This window comes from Megalops cyprinoides, chromosome 1 (assembly GCF_013368585.1).
Source record: "Megalops cyprinoides isolate fMegCyp1 chromosome 1, fMegCyp1.pri, whole genome shotgun sequence".
Lineage (NCBI taxonomy): Eukaryota > Metazoa > Chordata > Actinopteri > Elopiformes > Megalopidae > Megalops > Megalops cyprinoides.
In genome coordinates, this window is record NC_050583.1 from 26263698 (window position 1) to 26283354 (window position 19657).

General features: G+C 41.0%; 2 protein-coding genes across 3 annotated transcripts; one reads left to right on the top strand and one right to left on the bottom strand.

The window, feature by feature from the left end:
* Nucleotides 1-1802: 1802 nt before the first annotated feature.
* On the bottom strand, nt 1803-14689 carry pdxdc1 (pyridoxal-dependent decarboxylase domain containing 1). 2 transcript variants are annotated; one of them, XM_036527914.1, is made up of 24 exons: nt 14528-14689; nt 12328-12404; nt 12006-12065; nt 11700-11780; nt 11448-11597; nt 10833-11022; nt 10194-10262; nt 9780-9858; nt 9512-9596; nt 9235-9289; nt 9018-9119; nt 8716-8841; nt 8547-8597; nt 8093-8137; nt 6459-6519; nt 6239-6309; nt 5852-5957; nt 5412-5583; nt 5189-5307; nt 4801-4922; nt 4537-4629; nt 4331-4427; nt 3896-3997; nt 1803-2906 (listed from the first exon to the last, which is right to left on the bottom strand). In XM_036527914.1, exons 1-24 carry the CDS (start codon nt 14543-14545, stop codon nt 2623-2625), a joined length of 2415 nt encoding a protein of 804 aa, XP_036383807.1. In that variant the 5' UTR covers nt 14546-14689; the 3' UTR covers nt 1803-2622. The 2 variants fall into 2 exon arrangements, with proteins under 2 accessions (XP_036383807.1, XP_036383814.1); XM_036527921.1 differs by lacking the exon at nt 8093-8137.
* Nucleotides 14690-16584: 1895 nt separating this feature from the next.
* LOC118787666 (mpv17-like protein) lies at nt 16585-18515 on the top strand. Its single transcript, XM_036543231.1, has 4 exons — nt 16585-17236; nt 17598-17668; nt 17916-17945; nt 18158-18515. Exons 1-4 carry the CDS (start codon nt 16933-16935, stop codon nt 18341-18343), a joined length of 591 nt encoding a protein of 196 aa, XP_036399124.1. The 5' UTR covers nt 16585-16932; the 3' UTR covers nt 18344-18515.
* The last annotated feature ends 1142 nt before the right edge of the window (nt 18516-19657 follow it).

Sequence of the window (19657 nt, forward strand, 5' to 3'; positions counted from 1 at the left end):
ACAAAACTTTCATAGAATATATATTAAAATCAGCATGTTATCTTTCCCTCCAAGATAAATAAGGATTCTTCATTTCACCAAATATACAAAAAATGAAAAAGGAAGACCATGAATATCTGAAAGCATTTAGATGTGTTGAAGAAAACAAAACAAACAAAACTGAACTTCCCAAAAGAAAATTACAAAAGGAATGAAACCCAGACGACATTCCATGTGTTGCAAATCTTTTGTGGGTTTCAATGTAGAGTAAAGACATTGCTGTATCAGTGTAACCATTATAAATAAACATGACCCAAACCCATGTTTGAATTGCATCTCTTAAATTGCTATGGTATGAAAGGTCATCAGTGATAATTTTAGCTCTGCATTAATGGCTGAGAGGGTCAGGCCATGTCACATAAAGTGTACTTGAATGTGTAAGACAAGACTGTATGAATAAAACTTACAAACTTTGTTGCTGAATATTGTTCTCTATTCATACACTTTTTAGACTGTGTGTCTGGGTAGAAGTTCAACACTATTCTTGTAATGACAGTAGGTTGTGTACTGTTAGAGTGATTAAATGCAGCTCTCGAACGCAAAATTTAAATGCAGCAATACAGGATTAACAGGACGGAAGAGTGGTGGAAACAGATATACCAAGGTAGCTAAAAAGCTTCCCCTTGAGGCTTGTGGCCCTTCCAATGTGTCTCTTTTCTAGAGATTAGAAAAACTGGATGAACAAATCGAGTATTAATATGAACACATGAGTGGGACCTTTAGTTAGGAGTCCAGCTGAGTCACAGAATTTACACTATTGTTTGTGGCATGGCCATGAAGTGACACATACTTGGACACACAAAAAGGCAATGACGAGACATGTAAATACATTCTCACTATATACTTGACAATACAGAAATTGTCAATGAGCATAAGTTTTGAAAAGACAATGTGTTGAAGTAAAACAAGGATGGTGTAACTCATAAGGAAAATCATTTGGAATGCCTACTTTTAACTAAGATCTCGGTTTACATACCAAATGGACGTTTTTTTATTCCAAATCAACAAAATAAATTAATTTCTAATAAATAATGTAACTAATGGTCTTCATAAGGAAAAAATGATGCTGCCATTTTGATTAAATAAGGTCATTGATTCTGTACAAAGTTAAAAAGAACATACCTAGTGCAATAAGGCTCAAGTGTCCATAAACTGCAGCTCCTTCAATCCATATAGCAATCTGCGTACAGCCAACAAACTCATTAAAGAACTGCCTTCTCAATGCATACACAGTGTTCGAAAGCAAACTCAAACCTTGTTAGAAATATTATTGATAAATGTACATTTTGACAAGTTTTAAGTATAAGCATCTGAGGCATCTTTTTAACGAAGTGACGTAAATAAAATAGAAACATATTTATGGAGCAAGCCTCATCATGTGCAAGATTTACAGATATGACATCAAGCTTGTTCACACAGCAGCTTCTGATGTCCAATAACAATGTTGTGTGGATGCATCCAGATCAAATGGGGCTTTCAGAAAGTTGTTATTGATTAAGATCAAAAGGCTACTGATGGTCAGGCTGTGTCATCTACAGAGAGGTGACCAGACACAAAATCACAAGGATTCATTTATGCCAGAGGCAAGAATAAACTTGTAAAAATGACTAACCTAACAGCTGTGGAAAAATATATTATGTTATAGATTCAATAATAAAGTCTCGTGATTTAAATGGCATATAGATTTAGCTCAATATCTATAAAACAAATTTGTATTGACTTGACTGACAGCAGCAGGTTTTTAGCAAGTAGTACATCATTTTAAGCTTGCACTGGTAAGTTTGTTTGGTTACTGCTGTTTGGTTACTTGTGTTCACTCAGCTGTTGCAATTATGCATCTTTGGATACTGATACCTCAGATAAGGTATTCCTGCTTACTATGCAAGTAGACCCATCAGAACACCTTGATTAGTTTGAATATGGACCCAACACTGCAAATACGGACCAGATGTTCGGGTGCAAACTATCCTGATCAAAAGTTGTGTGGTAAATCCAATAAACTGTGCTAGTCCAGAATGTAAAAGCAGCAGCGAGATGGTGTGGAATTCTCTTTTCTTTGAGTTACCTTAACTCATATGAACTCTCCCTGCTTCCCAGAGCTCCTAGCAGATTCCCCATCTGTCCCTGAAAAAGCCTCTGCTGCTCTAGGGGATGTGAAATAAGCCACAGGTGTCTTCATTAAGTTAATGTCTTTGACTTGTAACTATGGAAGGGCAGTGCTCATCAGAGGGTCTCAGAGGCTGCTGACGGCTGCTGCTTTTTTTCTTCTGGTTTTTAGGTAATATTATGGCAATCTCACTCTTTTGTAAATGTGCATTTCAATGTTAGCCTCACGTACAGCTTAACCTTAAATTCAAAGTGATCAAGTCTAAACTATGATGGCTTGCAAGATTACATTTACATAGATTGAACGAAAATCACGACGTTAATCAATTAATTGCATATAAGCTGCTTTACTTCACCCTCTCCTAGTTATGTAGTGACAGAAAGGAGTGTTCCTGCTGGCTCTCGGCCTGCGTTAGTTGCACCCTGTCCCTGCCCCTGCCCTCACCCCTACCCATTGGCTGGCATCTGTGAGCCGTCCTATCTGAGAGAGTCCTCCTGCTCTGTCGCCCGAATCTCCAGAGCTGGCTGGTTTGCCTCGCTTTTCCCGTCCTTCTCTTGGGCCGTCTTCTCTGCCTGTGCTGCCTTAAGACCGGCTGGTTCCAGTGGAGACTCTGGCACAGACTCCTGGGTGGGATCAGGGGCGACCTTCTCTGCAGCTGGGCAATGGACCACTTCCCTTTCCACCTCTTCCGGATAGCCCACAGAGCTGGTCTCGCTTAGCTTGTCTGAGCCTGCTGCCGAGCGACGGAACAGCTTCTGCCCTGAGATTGTGATGGCAAAAATACACCTTTATTACCATTCATTCATTTGGCAGACACACTTATTCAGGGATACGTACAGAGCAAGTGCAGTGAATAGATTTTTCACAATTACCATCACTTATAATACACTACTTAAAGGAAACTTATCAAATTATCATGCAAATCTTCACATCAAACACTCAGCAGTTAGACAGAAAAGTGCAGATAAAGTGGCAGCATCAGAGTGTCAGTCCAATCATACTGTATCAGGACAGACAGGATTTAGGGGATCAAAGGTGAGTTTTCATAAAATGGTAGCGGGTGATAGGTCACTGCTGTTCTGACCATGGTGCATAGACTTAATGTGCAGTTATGACCAGGAGATTCGCATGAGTTGGCCCTAGACATGGGATAGTGAAGGGGAGGGACAGGTGGCAAAGAGCAGAACAGCTGAGGGAGCAGGGAGGAGTGCAGAGAGAAATACGAGTTTAGAGGTATGGAGGAGTAGTGCTTTCGAAGGCATGACACGTCAGAAGATCAAAATTTATAGGCCTGAATTTGGTAGCCAGAAGAAGGAAGGGAGGAGGGGGGGGGGGGGGGGAATATAGGAGTGGGGGGGGACACATGGGCAGCAGCTTTCTCAGTGATTTGCAGCAACCTGACAGCTCTGGCAGGGAGACAGGCCAAGAAGGAGCTACAGTAGTCAAAGCAAAAGAGCCCCTGGGCCTGGACCAGCAGCCAAGTGGTGGTGGTGTAGAACTCAGGGACAAACAAGCTGAATAAGCAGTCTGTTCAGCTCTCTGATAAGAAAGCTCTCATTTTAAATGAATGTGCTCTGCTCTAGTCTGTAGGTTTTTCCCAGAATTTTAATAAAATGCTCCTGTCCATACAAGAGAAAGTCTCTACTGTTGAACAGCAGCAGAATACACCCGAAATGAATACAGGGCAAGTCCATGCACCAGGGATGGGTATTTGGACGGTGTGGAAAAGAGGGGAGTTGAAGTACTAACCTGGCAACCGCTTGGTTACAGTGAATGTGGGGGTGGCAGGAGGGGTTCCTCGCACTGTTTGGGCCTTCATGGAGTAGGTGGGTTCTGTGGAGTCCAAAGAGCCTTTGGACAATACACACAGAGTTAGAGCTCTTTAAAAGAAACAAATACAACAACTCTTAGGTCACTTACATTTAAAGTTTTGACAGTATACTTGAAATGTTTAACATTCAAAGTTTGAAAATCTATAACTTCAGTATATTTCTGCAGCAACAATTAAAGGTCATCTTTGGAAGATCTTTCAAACTTTATCAATGGTTTACCCTATAATTAACATTAGCACATAAGTTGTAAGACCTAGCTAGACAAGTTTTTTAAATTAAATTTTATTTTCCATCAAGGGTTGAGTTTTCTGCCTCTTTCTCCCTGCCTCAAAGAATGACGGATCCATAATACCTGCAGCCAGGTTGAAGGTTCTGCCTTTGACAGAACTCTGGACAGGGGAGAACCAGTTGAGGACGGAGCCAACCAGCGGGATCTGACGCAGCACACCCTGCAAGAGACAGCAAGTAACTATTCTGTCCACTTTAGTGTCAGTGCATACACAACAACAAGCACACACACACATATAAGTGCATGGACATAAACAAACACATAGGCACCTCTTCCATCAGCTTCTCCTCATTAGCTCTCTGGAGCTGCAATTCAGCCTCCAAGATCCCCTTTCGCACCACCTCTGTCATGTTCTCTAACAGCTGGAGAGAAGCAGGGGGAAGAAGGAAATCAGAAAGTGACACAAACATCTGGAACGCAAACTTGTTTGAACTGTGTTTGTACACACATGCTGGTTTAGAATAAATGACTTTTGTATCTTCCATTACTCCTGACCATACGTGATTAAGAGGTGCACAATTAAGATTGCTCACCTTGCCACTCTCCTCAATTTCCCTCCCCAGGACTGTAATGGTGTCTACCAGCTCTGCCACATCCAGGTCCTCAGTTGCCATGCCAACATATACACAGTTTTTCTCTGGGCCAAACTCAGGTCCTAGTTGTGTGCAAAAAAGTTCAACGGATTGTTTTTTTTTTAGTCTTGACATCAACCTAGACATTTTTACCATGGAAACCATGGTACATCTTGTTTGGTCCTCAGTGAACACATGACCTTCCAACTAATTGATCATGTAGAGGAAAGCTATAGTTTGTTACAGTTTCAAACAGTCAATGCTTGCCATAACTTTCAAACTCAAGACAGCCAACAGGTCATAGGGTTCTTGAACAACTTGTGGGACAGACAGGAGGATGGAGACATACCGGTGGAGAAGCTAAGGTCTGCGTCCAGTTCCTGCAGCTTCTTCAGCAGGTCACTGTTGATCTTCTCCACTTCCAGCTGCCTTTTGCTGTCATCAGGCTCCTCACTGCTGGGCTCGTACCTGCCACACAGACTCCACATCTTATTATGACCGTTTGTGTCCACCTCTTTCTCTTTCTGTCTCTCATTAGCCTCCCATTTCTGCTCTCCTCTCTCCTGTCTCACCTGAAGACCCCCAGCCCAGGCCAGCTTAGGTCCTCTATGTAGGTGAGGGCTGTGTGGCGGTAGACCTCCTCCCTGAAGTCCTGCCTGAGACGCAGGGTGCAGCTCAGAAGCGGCACCATCTCTCCCAGCTGCTTCACCAGGGCATCCACATCCCCCTCCTGTGTACCCAGCACTGTGGACAGCACGGCATGCCAGTCAACCACTCAGTATGGCACTCATAGTAAGATACAGCTCTTATGCTGACAAAGCTTGATAAACAGTGTAGCACAAGTAAGCCTATGGTAGGCATTACTAAAACTGTTTCACTTATATTCTTATATTATTTATATTACAAACACACCATCCTTATTTTTCAAAAGATCTCTATTTTTGTCATTTAAAAATTATTACAATAAAAGAAAAAATGCACGCAGCACAGAATGAATGTGTACAGCCTTTACCTGCTGCAGTCATGAGGGGGCTGAACCTGACACAAGTGCCCTCATCCTCCAGCTCCACCACATCCACCCCACTGGCTGGCACCAACTGTGCCAATCTCTCACCCAGCTGTGGAAAGGGGACCCCCCCCCAGACACAGTCTAAGACACTTTCAGCGTTGCAACTCCAGCCTAACTATCACATAACATATACTATAATCTGAGGTGTCATGTTTGATGTCTGTGATATCAAATATTCTATAAAATACATATTATGAATATGATCTGCAGAAACCATAAAATGAATATAACATTTTAAACTTAAATCAGCTTCTTCAAGCCATTAATTAAATTCACAACAATAATCTGTTATTCTCGACATTCTGAAGTCATGTCGGGTAGATGACTTACCCATCGGTTTAGGGCATCTTGCACCTCTCTCTCACCTCCGTTATATCCCTGCACAGAGCCCCCACTTGACCCTGAGTACAGTGAGGATGAGAGAGTAGGAATCAGCTTCACCCGTTCACACTCGCACCTTTGTTCTCCTTAACGGTACATCACACTTAGGAGCATCATCTGTCACACATTTAATACTAAGGTTCATTATATAGAGGGAAGTGGGGCTCACCTTCACTGGTCTCCTGGGAGAACCTGAACACCACCACAGGAGAATTCAACTCATCCTCCACCTGGTGGACAGACAAACAGGAGGGTGGTGAGGAATCACAGACATACATTAGAGGCACTGCTGTAGTGCTGGAGAAGAGTCTGATGAGAGCATTCGCACTGAGGAGGCTCTGAATCTGAACAATGTGAAACATTCACTCTTAGCAGCAGCTGTTACTAACGCTTATTTTTTAAAACTCGTTGAGTTTAAATGACGTCATAGAGATGATGTAATATGAAGATAAGATATGCAACACTTTTTCATCATATTAACTTGTGAATATATGATCCATGCATTATTCACTGATACTGTATACAATATCAGCACATTATCTTCTTCGAGAGCTGTCCGTGAAAGTTCCAAATCACCATGTAATTCACTTAATTAATACTCAAACGTTCTGAAGCAACGACCAATCCACAGTAATTCCATGCACAAGTGAACAATGTAGAGTACAGTGAACAATCTCTTGCTTTTCAGAGACACATGCCTCACTGCATGCAGACCTCTATGAGGTGTAACCGTGATGTATGAGGATAGCAGCTGTGCTGTACTACCAAGTGCTGTACTGGCATCCGATAACAGAAACACCACACAGCAGTTACAGACAATAAGCACTGAGAGGAGGGCCTGCATGAAAACAACTGAAAAAAACATGAAAACACCAGCAAGCTACACCCACTCTGCCCTGCCCACCCTGACCAACATGTTAGGAGTCCAATCCAAGATAAAAGAAACTGAAATCACAGTGACAATTTTGCTTTCACATCACAATCATTTCCCTCCCTCATTTTTCAAAGGTCAGATTCAAGGTCACTGGCTCCTTGGCTTGATAAGGCAGAAGCCAGCTTTTGTTGGGCTTGCCATAGAAACACTGTGGTTAGTCTCTTTTTTAAACAGCTGCCTTCAGACTCTTACTGGGGTCGGACAGGAGTGGACATCTTTCTCTGCTCTCCTTTTTAAGATAAAATGTATGGAATCTGCTGCTGTCTTGTGACATTAACTTCACTGGAGTTGGATGGAGTTACTCATGGAAGCATTCTGTAAGAGCAAGGCATCCCAGAATGCCCTGCATTCAGGCATTAAGACTAGTGGCATTAATTTTAGCCATTTAGACGATTTAAGCTGTAAGGGATTTCTAAATCAGCATTCCGGTGAGATTTTATACACAGTGGAGACCACCACTGATGTCCCTGCCATGGGAGAAAGCAGGTGGACCAGGCTCTTGCTGTGGGGAGGTGATTTTACATAGTGTGGTCAGACATGCCTTTGAACAAGCAGGAAACGCAAGTTATCCAATGAAGGCCCCCTATTTGAGTCTCTCAAATACAGCGCCTCAGAATGCGTGAGTGACCATGAGAAGGGAAGGCGGGGGTGAGTAGGGGAGGACAGGCAGGCAGAGGGGTAGATCCCACCTACAATAGACAGTATGAGAGAGCCCAGGACATCCCGCAGAGAGCCCCCGGAGATAAGAGGAACCCGGGAGCGCGACACCACGCCCTGAAACCAAGGCACCCACTCTCACTACTGGTTACACACTGACAGCTGACAGACTGGTTAACGAAGCTTCACTGTTAGAGGAGCTTGTGCTTTACCATGGTCAAAGCCTCGAGAAGAGACATCTGCATGTCAAGGTCATCCTGATGATAGCAACACAAAACAGTAGCTTGATTTTTTTCATATTTAACTCCATGCACGTGGTTCAGTAGTGCTGCCTACAGCTGCTTGGGCGGGAGAGCAGAAGCCCTGATTCTGTTAGAGAGGATTGGCATGTGACATCCACAGTGATGTCTGTCTGTGTGTTATCTCATTAACCTGTTTTTTTTACATCTCACCTGCACACAGCCAAAGCAAAGCATTTAATTTTGTGTAACCAGTAAATCCCCTGCGATACCTTGGATAATATATGGTAAAATCAAAGAACAATCATTTTTTATCATTTTATCATCAGTTTTTAACAGGTATGCATGTGCTTTAGGGAAAAAAAATGTGAAAGGCATTTAATTTCCAATAGGTAATGTGAAATGTCACAGCAACAAAATTACATACTGATGTCTTTATGGAGGTCAGCTTCTTCAGCTGGTCGAGGAGCCTCTGGCTCTGAAGGGACAGAACACAGACTGACCAGTTATTCAGGAAAACAGGTACAAAGGGTACACATCCTGTGCTAAAATATCACAGAGAAAAGAAGACTCTGATGCAGAGGGAACGCTCGTACCAACTGGGACGCGTGCTTAATCCTCTCTACTATCCCATCATGCCCCAGGTACTGCAAGGACAGCCAGAGAGGCAGGGCACGCAGTTTCTCCACTGGTTGGCTGGATGTTAGACCTGCTGCAAGAGACTGTAACAACAACAAACATGCCCAAGAGGCAGGGTGGAACAGTTACAAATGGCCCATTATATACTCAAGGTGTAATGTAGGACGTTGTTGTACACTCCATTATGGCTTTGACATTTACAGAAATCTCAAGTATGTGAAATATGGGAGTCCTAAAATGTTAAAAATAAAACAATGACCAGGGCTGGATCCTCGTGTCGGTAGAGGGTGACTGCAGGCACAGCTGGAAGGCCCAGCCACGGACCCAGCGTCAGCGTCATGCTGTCACATTTGGTGGCTGCCTGTCAAGTGACAGAAATAACATGAGTACCAACAGGAACACAACAAACGCTGAGGTATCTGAACCTGATTTTATAGAAGTGCTTGGAATTACAGGGTAGCAGAATTCAGGCTTACCATCACTGATGAGGTTGATGTTACATAGCCCAGAGCAAGTGTTGCCAGGTTGACTCTGAAACATACACAGACATGTCAACAATACTGATTAGTAAGGTTAGTAGAATTACAAGATTCTTATGGTGGAGTGTTCTAATGAATATTCTTAGCTACTGTACATCTATAAAAACGCAAGAACAAACATTAAATAAGACACAGCAGAGTGGCTACTATGTGTGTGCCTAAGTGTGCGAGTGCATGTGTATGTATGAGTGCATGTGTGTGTTTGAGCACCAACCCCTCCACGTGGAGCCACATGCTGTGCTGGTCACACAGCTCCTTCAGACGACTCAGCTTGTCTGTGTGTCCTGCACCTGGTGTTCCTGTGATGACGAATACACAAATGCAAAACAATCAGTGTACACCCCAGGCTTTAAAGTCAGATTCTGGAGTACATTTCCTGTACAGACTGCATCTACGTCTTTACAGTGCACTCATACACACAGTTTCCTTGAAAGTGCATTAATTTTCTGTTACAGCATTCATGGAGGTGGTTCTACACTGACCAGCATTCGCTATCAGCAACAACGGAAGCTTTCCTGAATCAATGTCATCCTTAATCAGTCTGTCCAACAAGGCCACATCCTGTAAGGAAAAAACACAACCATAACAAGGAACAGATCCTAACCCAGTACAAAGTGATTTACTGGTTTATGCTCCTAAATATGACTATTTATCTACAAATGCACCTTCAGATTCATCCTTTAGCTAAAAGTCTTCAAGAAAAATTCATTTGGCATTCAAGTGTCAAAAGTATTTTTCAGCAATTCCAAAACTACAATGAACCATTATTCAAATATTGCCTAACATACCAATTCAAGATTCTGTGTGGTTTAAATATTCCCTTGGACAAGAAGAAATAGAAAGAGTCCTGTCAGGGGATGCATTTCTCATGCAAAATAACCCCTTGTAAGACCTACCATTTGATGCTGTGATCCAAACATGGTGTTGCAGGGCACGGTGCAGAGGCTGGACAGAGGCAGACCCAGCTGGTGAGAGCGCAAGAGTACAGCAGAACTACATCACAATGCACAGATGACCCCTCAGCAAACATACAGACTGGACCTTCAGCTAATCATGAGAAAGAATCACACCATCTGCAAGTGTTGTGATGGTGTTGAGCTTAAGTAACTGGAATATACTGTAACAGGGCTGTGTACACTATAGAAATATTTCACTCTCCATCACAACATCCCAGTAACAAACTGAGAATGACCTGTCTCAAATTGCACATCTTTTTAACACCTCACCTCCCCTGTGGTTTTGAGGTTTTGTTATAAGGAGAAGTTATATATTAATTTTACGCGTAGGTACAACAGGACACACTGGTTCATCCACTCTACATGATACTGACTTGACAGACAAGATCCATTCCATAACAATGGCAATTAAGTAATCCTACCCTACCAGTGCAACAGCAGTCAAACCATTTGTCATTAAATGCAGAGACAGATGAGAAGCACAAGTCTGAGTCTTTAGAATTCAGAGAGACATTCCCTGATTCAGCTGCTGAGTGTGGTTATTGGCTGTGTGATGCCAGGGGAAAGACCATCTTGTACCTGGCTGCAGAGGTGCTGGCCCAGCCCTGGCCTGCTGGCAGCACTCTGGTAGATGACAGGCTGTTTGCAGCTGAGCACAGTAAAGCCCTCAGTGGTGTAATCCTCATAGCGGGAATGAATTACAAGGCGACAAACTTTTATGAGCCCTTCCCGGTCATCCTCATGGTAATAGGCTGAGCCGTTCTCATACCTGGCAACACAAAGAGGAAGGCTTCAATGCAAATACACAATTGCATATTTCAGTATGCCTTTCATATGTTACACATCTGACCTCAACCTTCCTGTTTAATCTGTGGTAACTGTGATCTACCATAAATATGAATCCTAAAATAAATTCAGAGACCTTTTAAATTGACTTGGTGAATGTTAACCCTACATTGGCTGAATAAGAATGCTATAGTATGTGCTGAGTCAAAAAAAATTCTATTTGTTTTAAATCCCTCTTGCAGGAAAAAGAAAAAAAATCTATTGAGAAGAGCACAACTAAGTGCAACAGTTCGTGCATTCTTTTGAGGTAAAAACCAGGTCAGCTAGAGGCAATCTGGTGGTAGGGGACTGAAAGAGCTGGAACAGGCTTTGTGATGCAGGAAGCAGCGCATTTCTGTTAATACAAACCTGAAGAGCCGGCAGAGCCAGAGCGTGGTGTCTGACAGGATGCGAGTGGTTAGCTTCCTCAGTCGCTCTCTATCTAGCACAGAGATGTAGGCTGCCAGGCTGTGCCCTAACAGCGCCATGTGCCCCTGCTCCCCCACATTCTGCATCCTGCTGGAGAGACAGAGCACAGCAATTAGCTATTGAAGGTTCTTTTAATACAGTTTGTGCTCTACAGTTGAAAAAACAGCTAACTTCTGATGACTGTGTACTTACCGATGACACAGATTGTCTTCTTCCTCATCTCCATGCATGAGGTTTTGAACCAGCTGTAGGATGCTGGCAACATCTTGACCACTGAAAGGGCAGAAGACACATGACCCTCAGAAGGTTTGAACAGGGAGCAAAGTGAATGAGAGAAGGATGCCCTAGGAATGCCCCAGATACTATTCAGGCTATCTTGCTCCCTAACCACACTACTGCTCTTGTGTATGGTGAAGACATTCAGTCTGCACTGTGTCAATGTGAATAAGAGCAGATGAATCATGTCTGTAGTAGCCAACGGTCGTTGCCCTGACCTACCCTCCTTGCAGAGGCCCAGGAATGTCCTTCCTGCTGTACTTCCGCTTCTCCTCCACCTCCCTTAAGGGCAGAGAGAAAACAATATAGAAATCCGGGAGTGTGAAGGTCTCATTCAGCAGCAGCTCAGATAACACACATGGGAAAGACTAACACTGCACAATCACTGGCCAAGGTGGCAGTATACAATAATACAATATACAATATACAATATCGCTGGTACACCTGCAGGTAAGCCAGTTACCTACGCAACAAAAAGAGAGGTTTGTGTGTACATGTGTTTTTGACTTGGCCTTGACAGGTAGAATCACGGAGAATGACTCACCTTTGACCATCTTCCAGAATCTTCATAGCCTCGTTCAGATTCTTACCCATTTCAGCAAGCATAGGGTCGACAATCATCTTAGTAAAATGAAACACAGCAAAGATGCATTATCAACCATTGGTATCAATTTCAATGATGTTTACAGTTAATAAAAGCCCCTGCATTTGTTCACTTTCCACAGGACAAATTTAATGTAAATCTACATGAGATGGTCTCAGATAAAAAGCAAAGTGTGCATCTGAAAATTATCATAAAAATGTTTGAAATCTGGGACAATATGAAGAGATGCCTTGAGCAATACTGATCATAACTTCAAAAGTGCTTAGAACTATGACAGCAAAAAATGTAGGTAACCTTATATATTCCAACCAATTTGAGCCAATTCTCCCTCTGCATTTATGAAGGACTCTAGTTCATTTAATGACAATGATCTTAGGTTTGATAACACCTCAACATAATGGAAATGATGAATTCTGTTTGTTATACAGGTTGTGCAATCACTACATCAATATATAAAATTGTGTGCTCATAGCCAAATGTGTATAATAATCATTTCATTTATTGTTACAAAAATGTAAACAAAACTTTTGAATTCAATCCAATGAGACACACTGTTTGACATTCAACTATAAAATTAAAAGACACAAGACTAGGCACCTGTTCACCACACATACACTGAACACTTAAGGACAGCACACACGACACACCCTTTACAAATACATGAATAAATGCATCCGTGTTATCACTGTGAAGCAGAGCTGAAAAAGCCCAGGAAACAAACTTTAGCACAGCATACACAAATAAAAGTGTTTGAGCAGAGCATTTGCTTTTGCTGTTATCATTTTATGTGATGGAATGTTTTAATGCATTTAAATATTACGCTTGTTTATGCTTGTCTCCTATGGGTTGTTACCATTCCTCTGCTCATAGTGAGAACAGTCTGATTTCCCACAATGAATTACTTCTGATCCAGAGCTCCTACAAAATTAATATATTTGGTATATTGTTTGGCTTTTAAGTTTGGTATATTGTTTGGCTTTTAATGGTATTGTATGATGACGTGACTAAAGCTAGTAGTTTCAGTTAAACTCCACTTAAGATAAATTGTTCAGAATATATGAATTTAAATTAATGGATAATAATTCTGGTATAAGATATTTAAATCACCTTGGATAATCCGTCTAGTAAGCAAATGAGTGAAAAATCATAATGCTACAATGGTTAGGGAAATGAGGGACACACTGAAAATTTCATAAACAGCAAAAGAGACAGCAAATAAGTTTCAGATATTTCTACAGCAGGATTTCCCTGTTCATCAGGCTCAGACGGATTATTTCAACAGTGCTCCGTGTCCAACAGTGTCTGCACCAATTTTCGGGAAATCTGAGTTTTCATTTTTGAATGCATATTCTTTCAGGAGCAAATCTGTAATTTGTACATACTAACACATGTACTCCTACATCAGTTTTATTGATCCCTCTGTCATAAAACATATATTTTTCACTTGTGTATGAATTTAAGTAAAATGTATAACCTCATCAATAATAATTTTCCAGTTTCCTTGAGCATCAATCATTTTGTTTCATAATGCATCTTTTTTATATAGAAGAACAAGGCTATAGTGATTTGTTCGCTTGCTAAGTAAATTTAGGAAAGCTTCAGTGTCATCAGATCCAGTGCCCGCTTATAAACTTCATCTTATATCTACTGCTTATTTTTAGGTTTCAAGAATTGGTTTTATTCCTATCTAATTTAATTGATTATTAATTTCATTCATGACCCCTCGACAAAAACTAGTGTGACGCTGGAGTGCATTCACCTCCTCAAAAATCCCCACGTAACCTCTGCCTAACGTCATAAAACTGACCGCTACTACAGACAGTGAGTGTACCCAATCTAACCAGCTGGCTAGCTGTAAATCGAGCTTGGAGTCGCATTATCTAGAAAGCTCGCAAGCGTCATTCAGCAAGCAAACCTACAGACCACATGCCGAAAAAAAATCATTACACGCAACGATTACCTGTATAAAAAGCAAATCCACAATGTTGAGAAAACGAGTCTTTGCTTATTAGCTGTTTAGCCAGCTAGCTTCCAATCTCTACACAGCTAGCTAGCTAGCTACCGAGCGTCATTTCGCGTCACAGTAATTTCGCTAGCTAGCTAACCAACAGTGCAAATCTATGCCATGACAATAGCCTACCCGGTACGGTTGCTCCATAGTGTCGAGAGGTAAAAATGATCCCGTCTGGGCGCCCTCTGTTTTATAGTAAAAATGATTGTTTATGAGATCCTTTCCGCGAAATCATTAATTTCACTGAGTCTATGCTTGCCGGACCACTGGATATGTCAATTTACTTCCTGGAAAGCTGGTCCGTATTCCACGCTGGCAGCGTCTACGTATCTCACGACACGGCCGTAGCTCTACATCGCGAACGTGCGCGCGCTTTTCGAATGATCAGTCCTCGGAATCAAGTGCTATGCCATTTAAATGGCTGGATAGGTCATCTTGGTATTTTAGTAGTGTCTGAGAATGGGAGTAGGCCTAGTTAGCCATCTGTACGGAGTGCATAAAGTCGCGTGCACCTTATCCAAAACTATGCACTACAAATAGACCCATGTTAAACAGTTTCCCAGTTTAGGATCACTGTATAAAGGTTATTTATAACGCAACCTACACTCTAACCATCCGTGCAATAACGTTTGAAATAACTAGCTAACCAGACTGACTTAATTTCGAATTACAGATTTCAAACCCAGAAAAAGTTCACCAAGCATACTATGCAGCTAGCTGTATAACTTGCGAAAAAGCCACGAATGTTACTGTTCTTGGACAGTGGAACAATATACCCGACATGAATCTATATGAACTCTTAAAATACCTCTTTTCGATCGGGCAAGTTATCCGTGCTCGAACTGGTACGTTTATAAATTGGCTATTTTTAGGTATGTAGTCTAAGACAGTGAAAAGATCTGTCTCTTTGCTGAATGTTGATTCTTGTCCACTAAATTACCTGTTAAAGCCTAAATGGCTGCAAGAGAGACTAAATTGGAGTTAACGTTTAAATTGAAATATCTGCATATTCATTGCTCTCTTGGGTTATGAGGCATGAACAGATGTCAATGAGAATGTCACAGAATTAATTACAACATGTACCCCATGATGTATTCTGCACCGCATTTCTGGATCCACTGAGTATGGTGGACATGTAAACTATGTACAGTTCTTTAGGGTAACTAGTTTAAACAACTCACAGAACCATGCTTCATTAGAAAAAGAGGTCACCAAACATGTATATTGTGGACAGCGAGGGGTTTCCAGGCCTGTTGGCTACAACACTTTAGGAACAACAGTCGTAGAAAAAAAGAAAGAAAGATAACGACAATAACACGACGCAGAACTTCATAACAAGAGAAATGTGAAATAAATTATACTTGTGTAACGGGTGGTATCTTGCTGCGTTGTGCATTGCACGCATGGAGGATCACATTTAAAATATGCATGGGATACATACATTCATGGCTACATACATAACATTAGTCATACATACATTTGTCATTGTATTAATTTCATACTTACTATTTCATACGTACTAATGTCATTTTAATTAATTTCGATGCACAAACGAAGGTACACTCCGTATAACAATGGCACATGGACAGCACAGATCAAGAAAACATTATGTGAATAGTGCTCAAATGAGGATACCTCAAGTGCTGTAAATAGTTGCAAAAATCAGAAAAAAATGTCTACGAGTCCTTAAATAAGTGCATGTACGAGGTAATGTGTTAAATCAAAATTCATTATAAATTTCTTTCTTTTATTTTGACGTGGTTTTGGGTTCTAGGCCCAGAAATAGCCTACCATATCGCCTCATCACTGTGAGGACCAATGAAAATGAAGGTGTCTTTATATTAACATCAATAGACCCCCAACTGCTTACTCCGTCTTTACGCATGCAAACCGGAACTGGTTCTACGAGTGGCGTTCAAGATGTAAGGTTTTTGTTGCACTTGACAAGACTAGATTCCATATCATGGCGAATAATACGGAAACGTTTTTAATGTCGCCTAAAAATTCTTCGCCATTTCACTAAATCAAGGAAGCCCGTGAGGAAAAATAAGTAAAAAAAACCCGTAACACTACACTTTACCTTGTAACAACTAACTGTATTGAGAGAGGCCGACCTCCAATTGCAGCGTCATCGACTACGTACGCACTCGTCCCAATGTATGATTAGTTCAGTGCTGTATGCACCCGTCAGAACACTGAGCAGTTGACGCACTTTTTGTTTCCGTATAGGTACCGATATACCGGCAACTCAGTGTTATCTGCATATGATTTTGCTACGCATTTTTTTTCAGTGTGAAGAACGTTTATTTTCAGATGTGCTGTTTTTGTATTTGTTGAGACGAAGAACCAGCAATCGATTTCAGTAATCTTTTGATGAGGAGGTTCAAATACTTGATTATGAATATTCTCCGGACAGTGAATGTAACTAGCTATGTTAGCTAGCTAGCTGATGTTAGTTATTTAGTGATAGTTATCTATCTAGGACTACCGAACGGCTATGGTAGCTATCTGATTTATCCTTATTTTGAGAAAACATGAGAAAAGCTTTTTTAAGGCATGCTAAAAGGTTTCCTTGGGTAACGAATGTGACTCTGTATGGCTGCTTATTCGCTGGCGGGGACTTCGTCCATCAGTGGTTCTCCCGTAGGGAGGAAATGGACTGGCGACAAACGCGAAGGGTTGCAATGGTGGCTTTCAGTTTCCATGGCAACTTCAACTACTTCTGGATGCGAGGTTTGGAGCGGATGTTTCCCGGAAATTCTGGTGGCATGGTACTTCGCAAAGTGCTCCTGGACCAAACGATTGCATCGCCAATAGCCACCACTGCCTTCTATACAGGTCGGTCGGAATTATGGCATTTTAATTTACACAACCCCAGATGACAGTTTGCATAGCCCATTAGTATGAAGTCTCCTTGTCATAACGAACAGCTATAGAAACAGCTTGAAAAGACAGGAATCACTCTCGCTTTCATTTCTAACGTAGGCCTCAACATGTTAAACGCCCGAATCTACGGGAGTATTTACGGAAATTATTTAAATACACATTTTAATTACAGATTTGTCTTTACAACATATAGTAACGTTTTATTATAACCAAGAAAATAATTATAGAGGGTCAAGTCATACACGTAGCCTATAGGCGTACTGAATATTTTATAACATTTATTTTTTACCTAAACTGCCTTCCTCTTGTTCAGGAGTGAGTTTGTTAGAGGGAAAAGATGACATCTTCCAGGATTGGAGAGAGAAGTTCCTCAACACTTATAAGGTAGGCTAATGGAGTAGATGTGCTTTTGCACTGTGGTACAGTTACATAAAGTGGGAAATAGTTACTTTCAGTGTGCAGGATTTTTTGTTCCCTCTCTTCATATTTGATTGTCAGTGGCAATTTTATCTTGGTTTTAACATATTCTATCATATTCTGATTGAACCTGAATCAAACTTTTAAGGTATGTCACCATAATACTGAGCATCTTGATAAATGATTTGCCTTTACTTTTCCTGTTCTATTTTAGACTGGACTCATGTACTGGCCATTTGTTCAGGTAAAATGTTTACATAGCATTAAATAGTGATACTCTGATTCACTTGGTAATACATATACACAGCCCTAATGACTCAGTTTACTCATTTTTACTCATGTTTACATTTTACTGATGTGTATACATAAGGTGACACTAATGCAATATTATGGCATCATTTCCAACATGTAACCATTGTTACAAATGTCTCTTAAATCCTCTGGTTTTGTCTCCAGTTCATGAACTTTGCACTAGTTCCACTGTACCTGCGAACGACGTTCACGGGCTGCTGTGCTTTCCTATGGGCCACCTTCCTGTGCTTCTCGCGGCAGAGCGGGGATGGAACAGCTTCTGCTGCCCTTACCTGGATCCAGGATCTCCATAAAAGGCTTCCACCACCTGCCTCTAGCCAAAAGAAATGAAACCAGACAGGTAGAGATACCCAGTGCAATAGGAGAGAAAGAAACTATTCAAAATGAAGTAACCTTGTGGATGTCACTGTGGAAAGACACTGATCCTGGATGTGCTAGAGTTCTTTTTGTTCACAAGAATGTGATGAAATTTAATTAGTCTTTCTCTCCCTGAGATAAAATTAAACAGTGCACTGACTTTAATAGAGCTTCTTATAGAGCCTAATAAGGAGATCATATATATCCATTCTTGCTGGATACTGTATAGTAAATGATCCTTTTTTATTTCTTGAAACACAATAAGTCGCTACCAACCCAGCGACCTCATACTTGAACAAGAAACTTTGTCATCAAGATAACTTGGAAAAGACCAAAATGCATATTATGCAGTAATTTAAACATTACTCTAAGGTTGTGTTAAATGTATGAATATATAGGTGTTATAGCTATTGTTATAACTGCCCGAGGCGGTGAAGGTACTCTCTTGGCCATTTTACATCAACTGTGCTGCAGAAGTTGTGAAACAGTGGAAGTCTTTAATTAAGTTAGTGGCTGATAACCTATGACTGGTCATTTGTCATCCATCCGTTAGCCACTTAGCCTTGGACACCATGAATGTAAAATCACTTGAATAGTTGTGTAGGATTGTTCCATGAACTAGTACTTCCAAAAAAAATTTTGCAATAAAGCCGGATTTCAACTTATTCCAATTTTTTGGAAATCTTTACCCATTGGTAAGAGATACAGCAGTTTCAGCTAAAAGATCATAAAGCATTAACCATGTCATGGTCTACCTCATGTGTAATTAGGCATTTTGGAGAATCACACTGATTTTCTTTCTTCCAATTTTGACCCCATATTACAAGATAAGCCAAACACTAACTTCAATTTAATGATACTGTACACAAATCCCTACAATTAAATATATATGCAAAATCATATGTAGTCTTTCATTATGCACCATGACATTTGATGTCTGGTCAATTTTAATGCTCAGCTGAAATATGATGCATGGTGTATAAGAAGACAGAAGAGGAAAATGCATGTTTTTGTCTAGTGATTGCAAATAATTTTTCTGTCAGTCTCTAGAGTAGCCTGGAAAGCATTGATGATTCACTCATTTGATTATTGTGTAAATTCAAGAAAGCATTATTACTAGATTCATGTATTATTGGATAATAAGCTTACCAGATATATATATTTAAATTTGCATTGGAAATTTGCATCATAACCTAACCTTAGAGAGACATCAGTCCTTGGTTTGGAACACAACCACCTTTCTGTTTCAGGAAAGAGATGTGTATTTATCTTAGTGCCCCGTTTATG

Coding starts and splice junctions, on each gene's coding strand:
- pdxdc1 (XM_036527914.1), bottom strand. Junction 9,290..9,511: donor ATGTGGCTCCACGTGGAGGG/GTTGGTGCTCAA, acceptor TGTATGTTTCAG/AGTCAACCTGGCAACACTTG. Junction 4,428..4,536: donor AGGAGAAGCTGATGGAAGAG/GTGCCTATGTGT, acceptor TGTCTCTTGCAG/GGTGTGCTGCGTCAGATCCC.
- LOC118787666 (XM_036543231.1), top strand. CDS start 16,933: ATGAGAAAAGCTTTTTTAAGGCATGCTAAAAGGTTTCCTTGGGTAACG. Junction 17,237..17,597: donor CACCACTGCCTTCTATACAG/GTCGGTCGGAAT, acceptor CCTCTTGTTCAG/GAGTGAGTTTGTTAGAGGGA. Junction 17,669..17,915: donor AGTTCCTCAACACTTATAAG/GTAGGCTAATGG, acceptor GTTCTATTTTAG/ACTGGACTCATGTACTGGCC.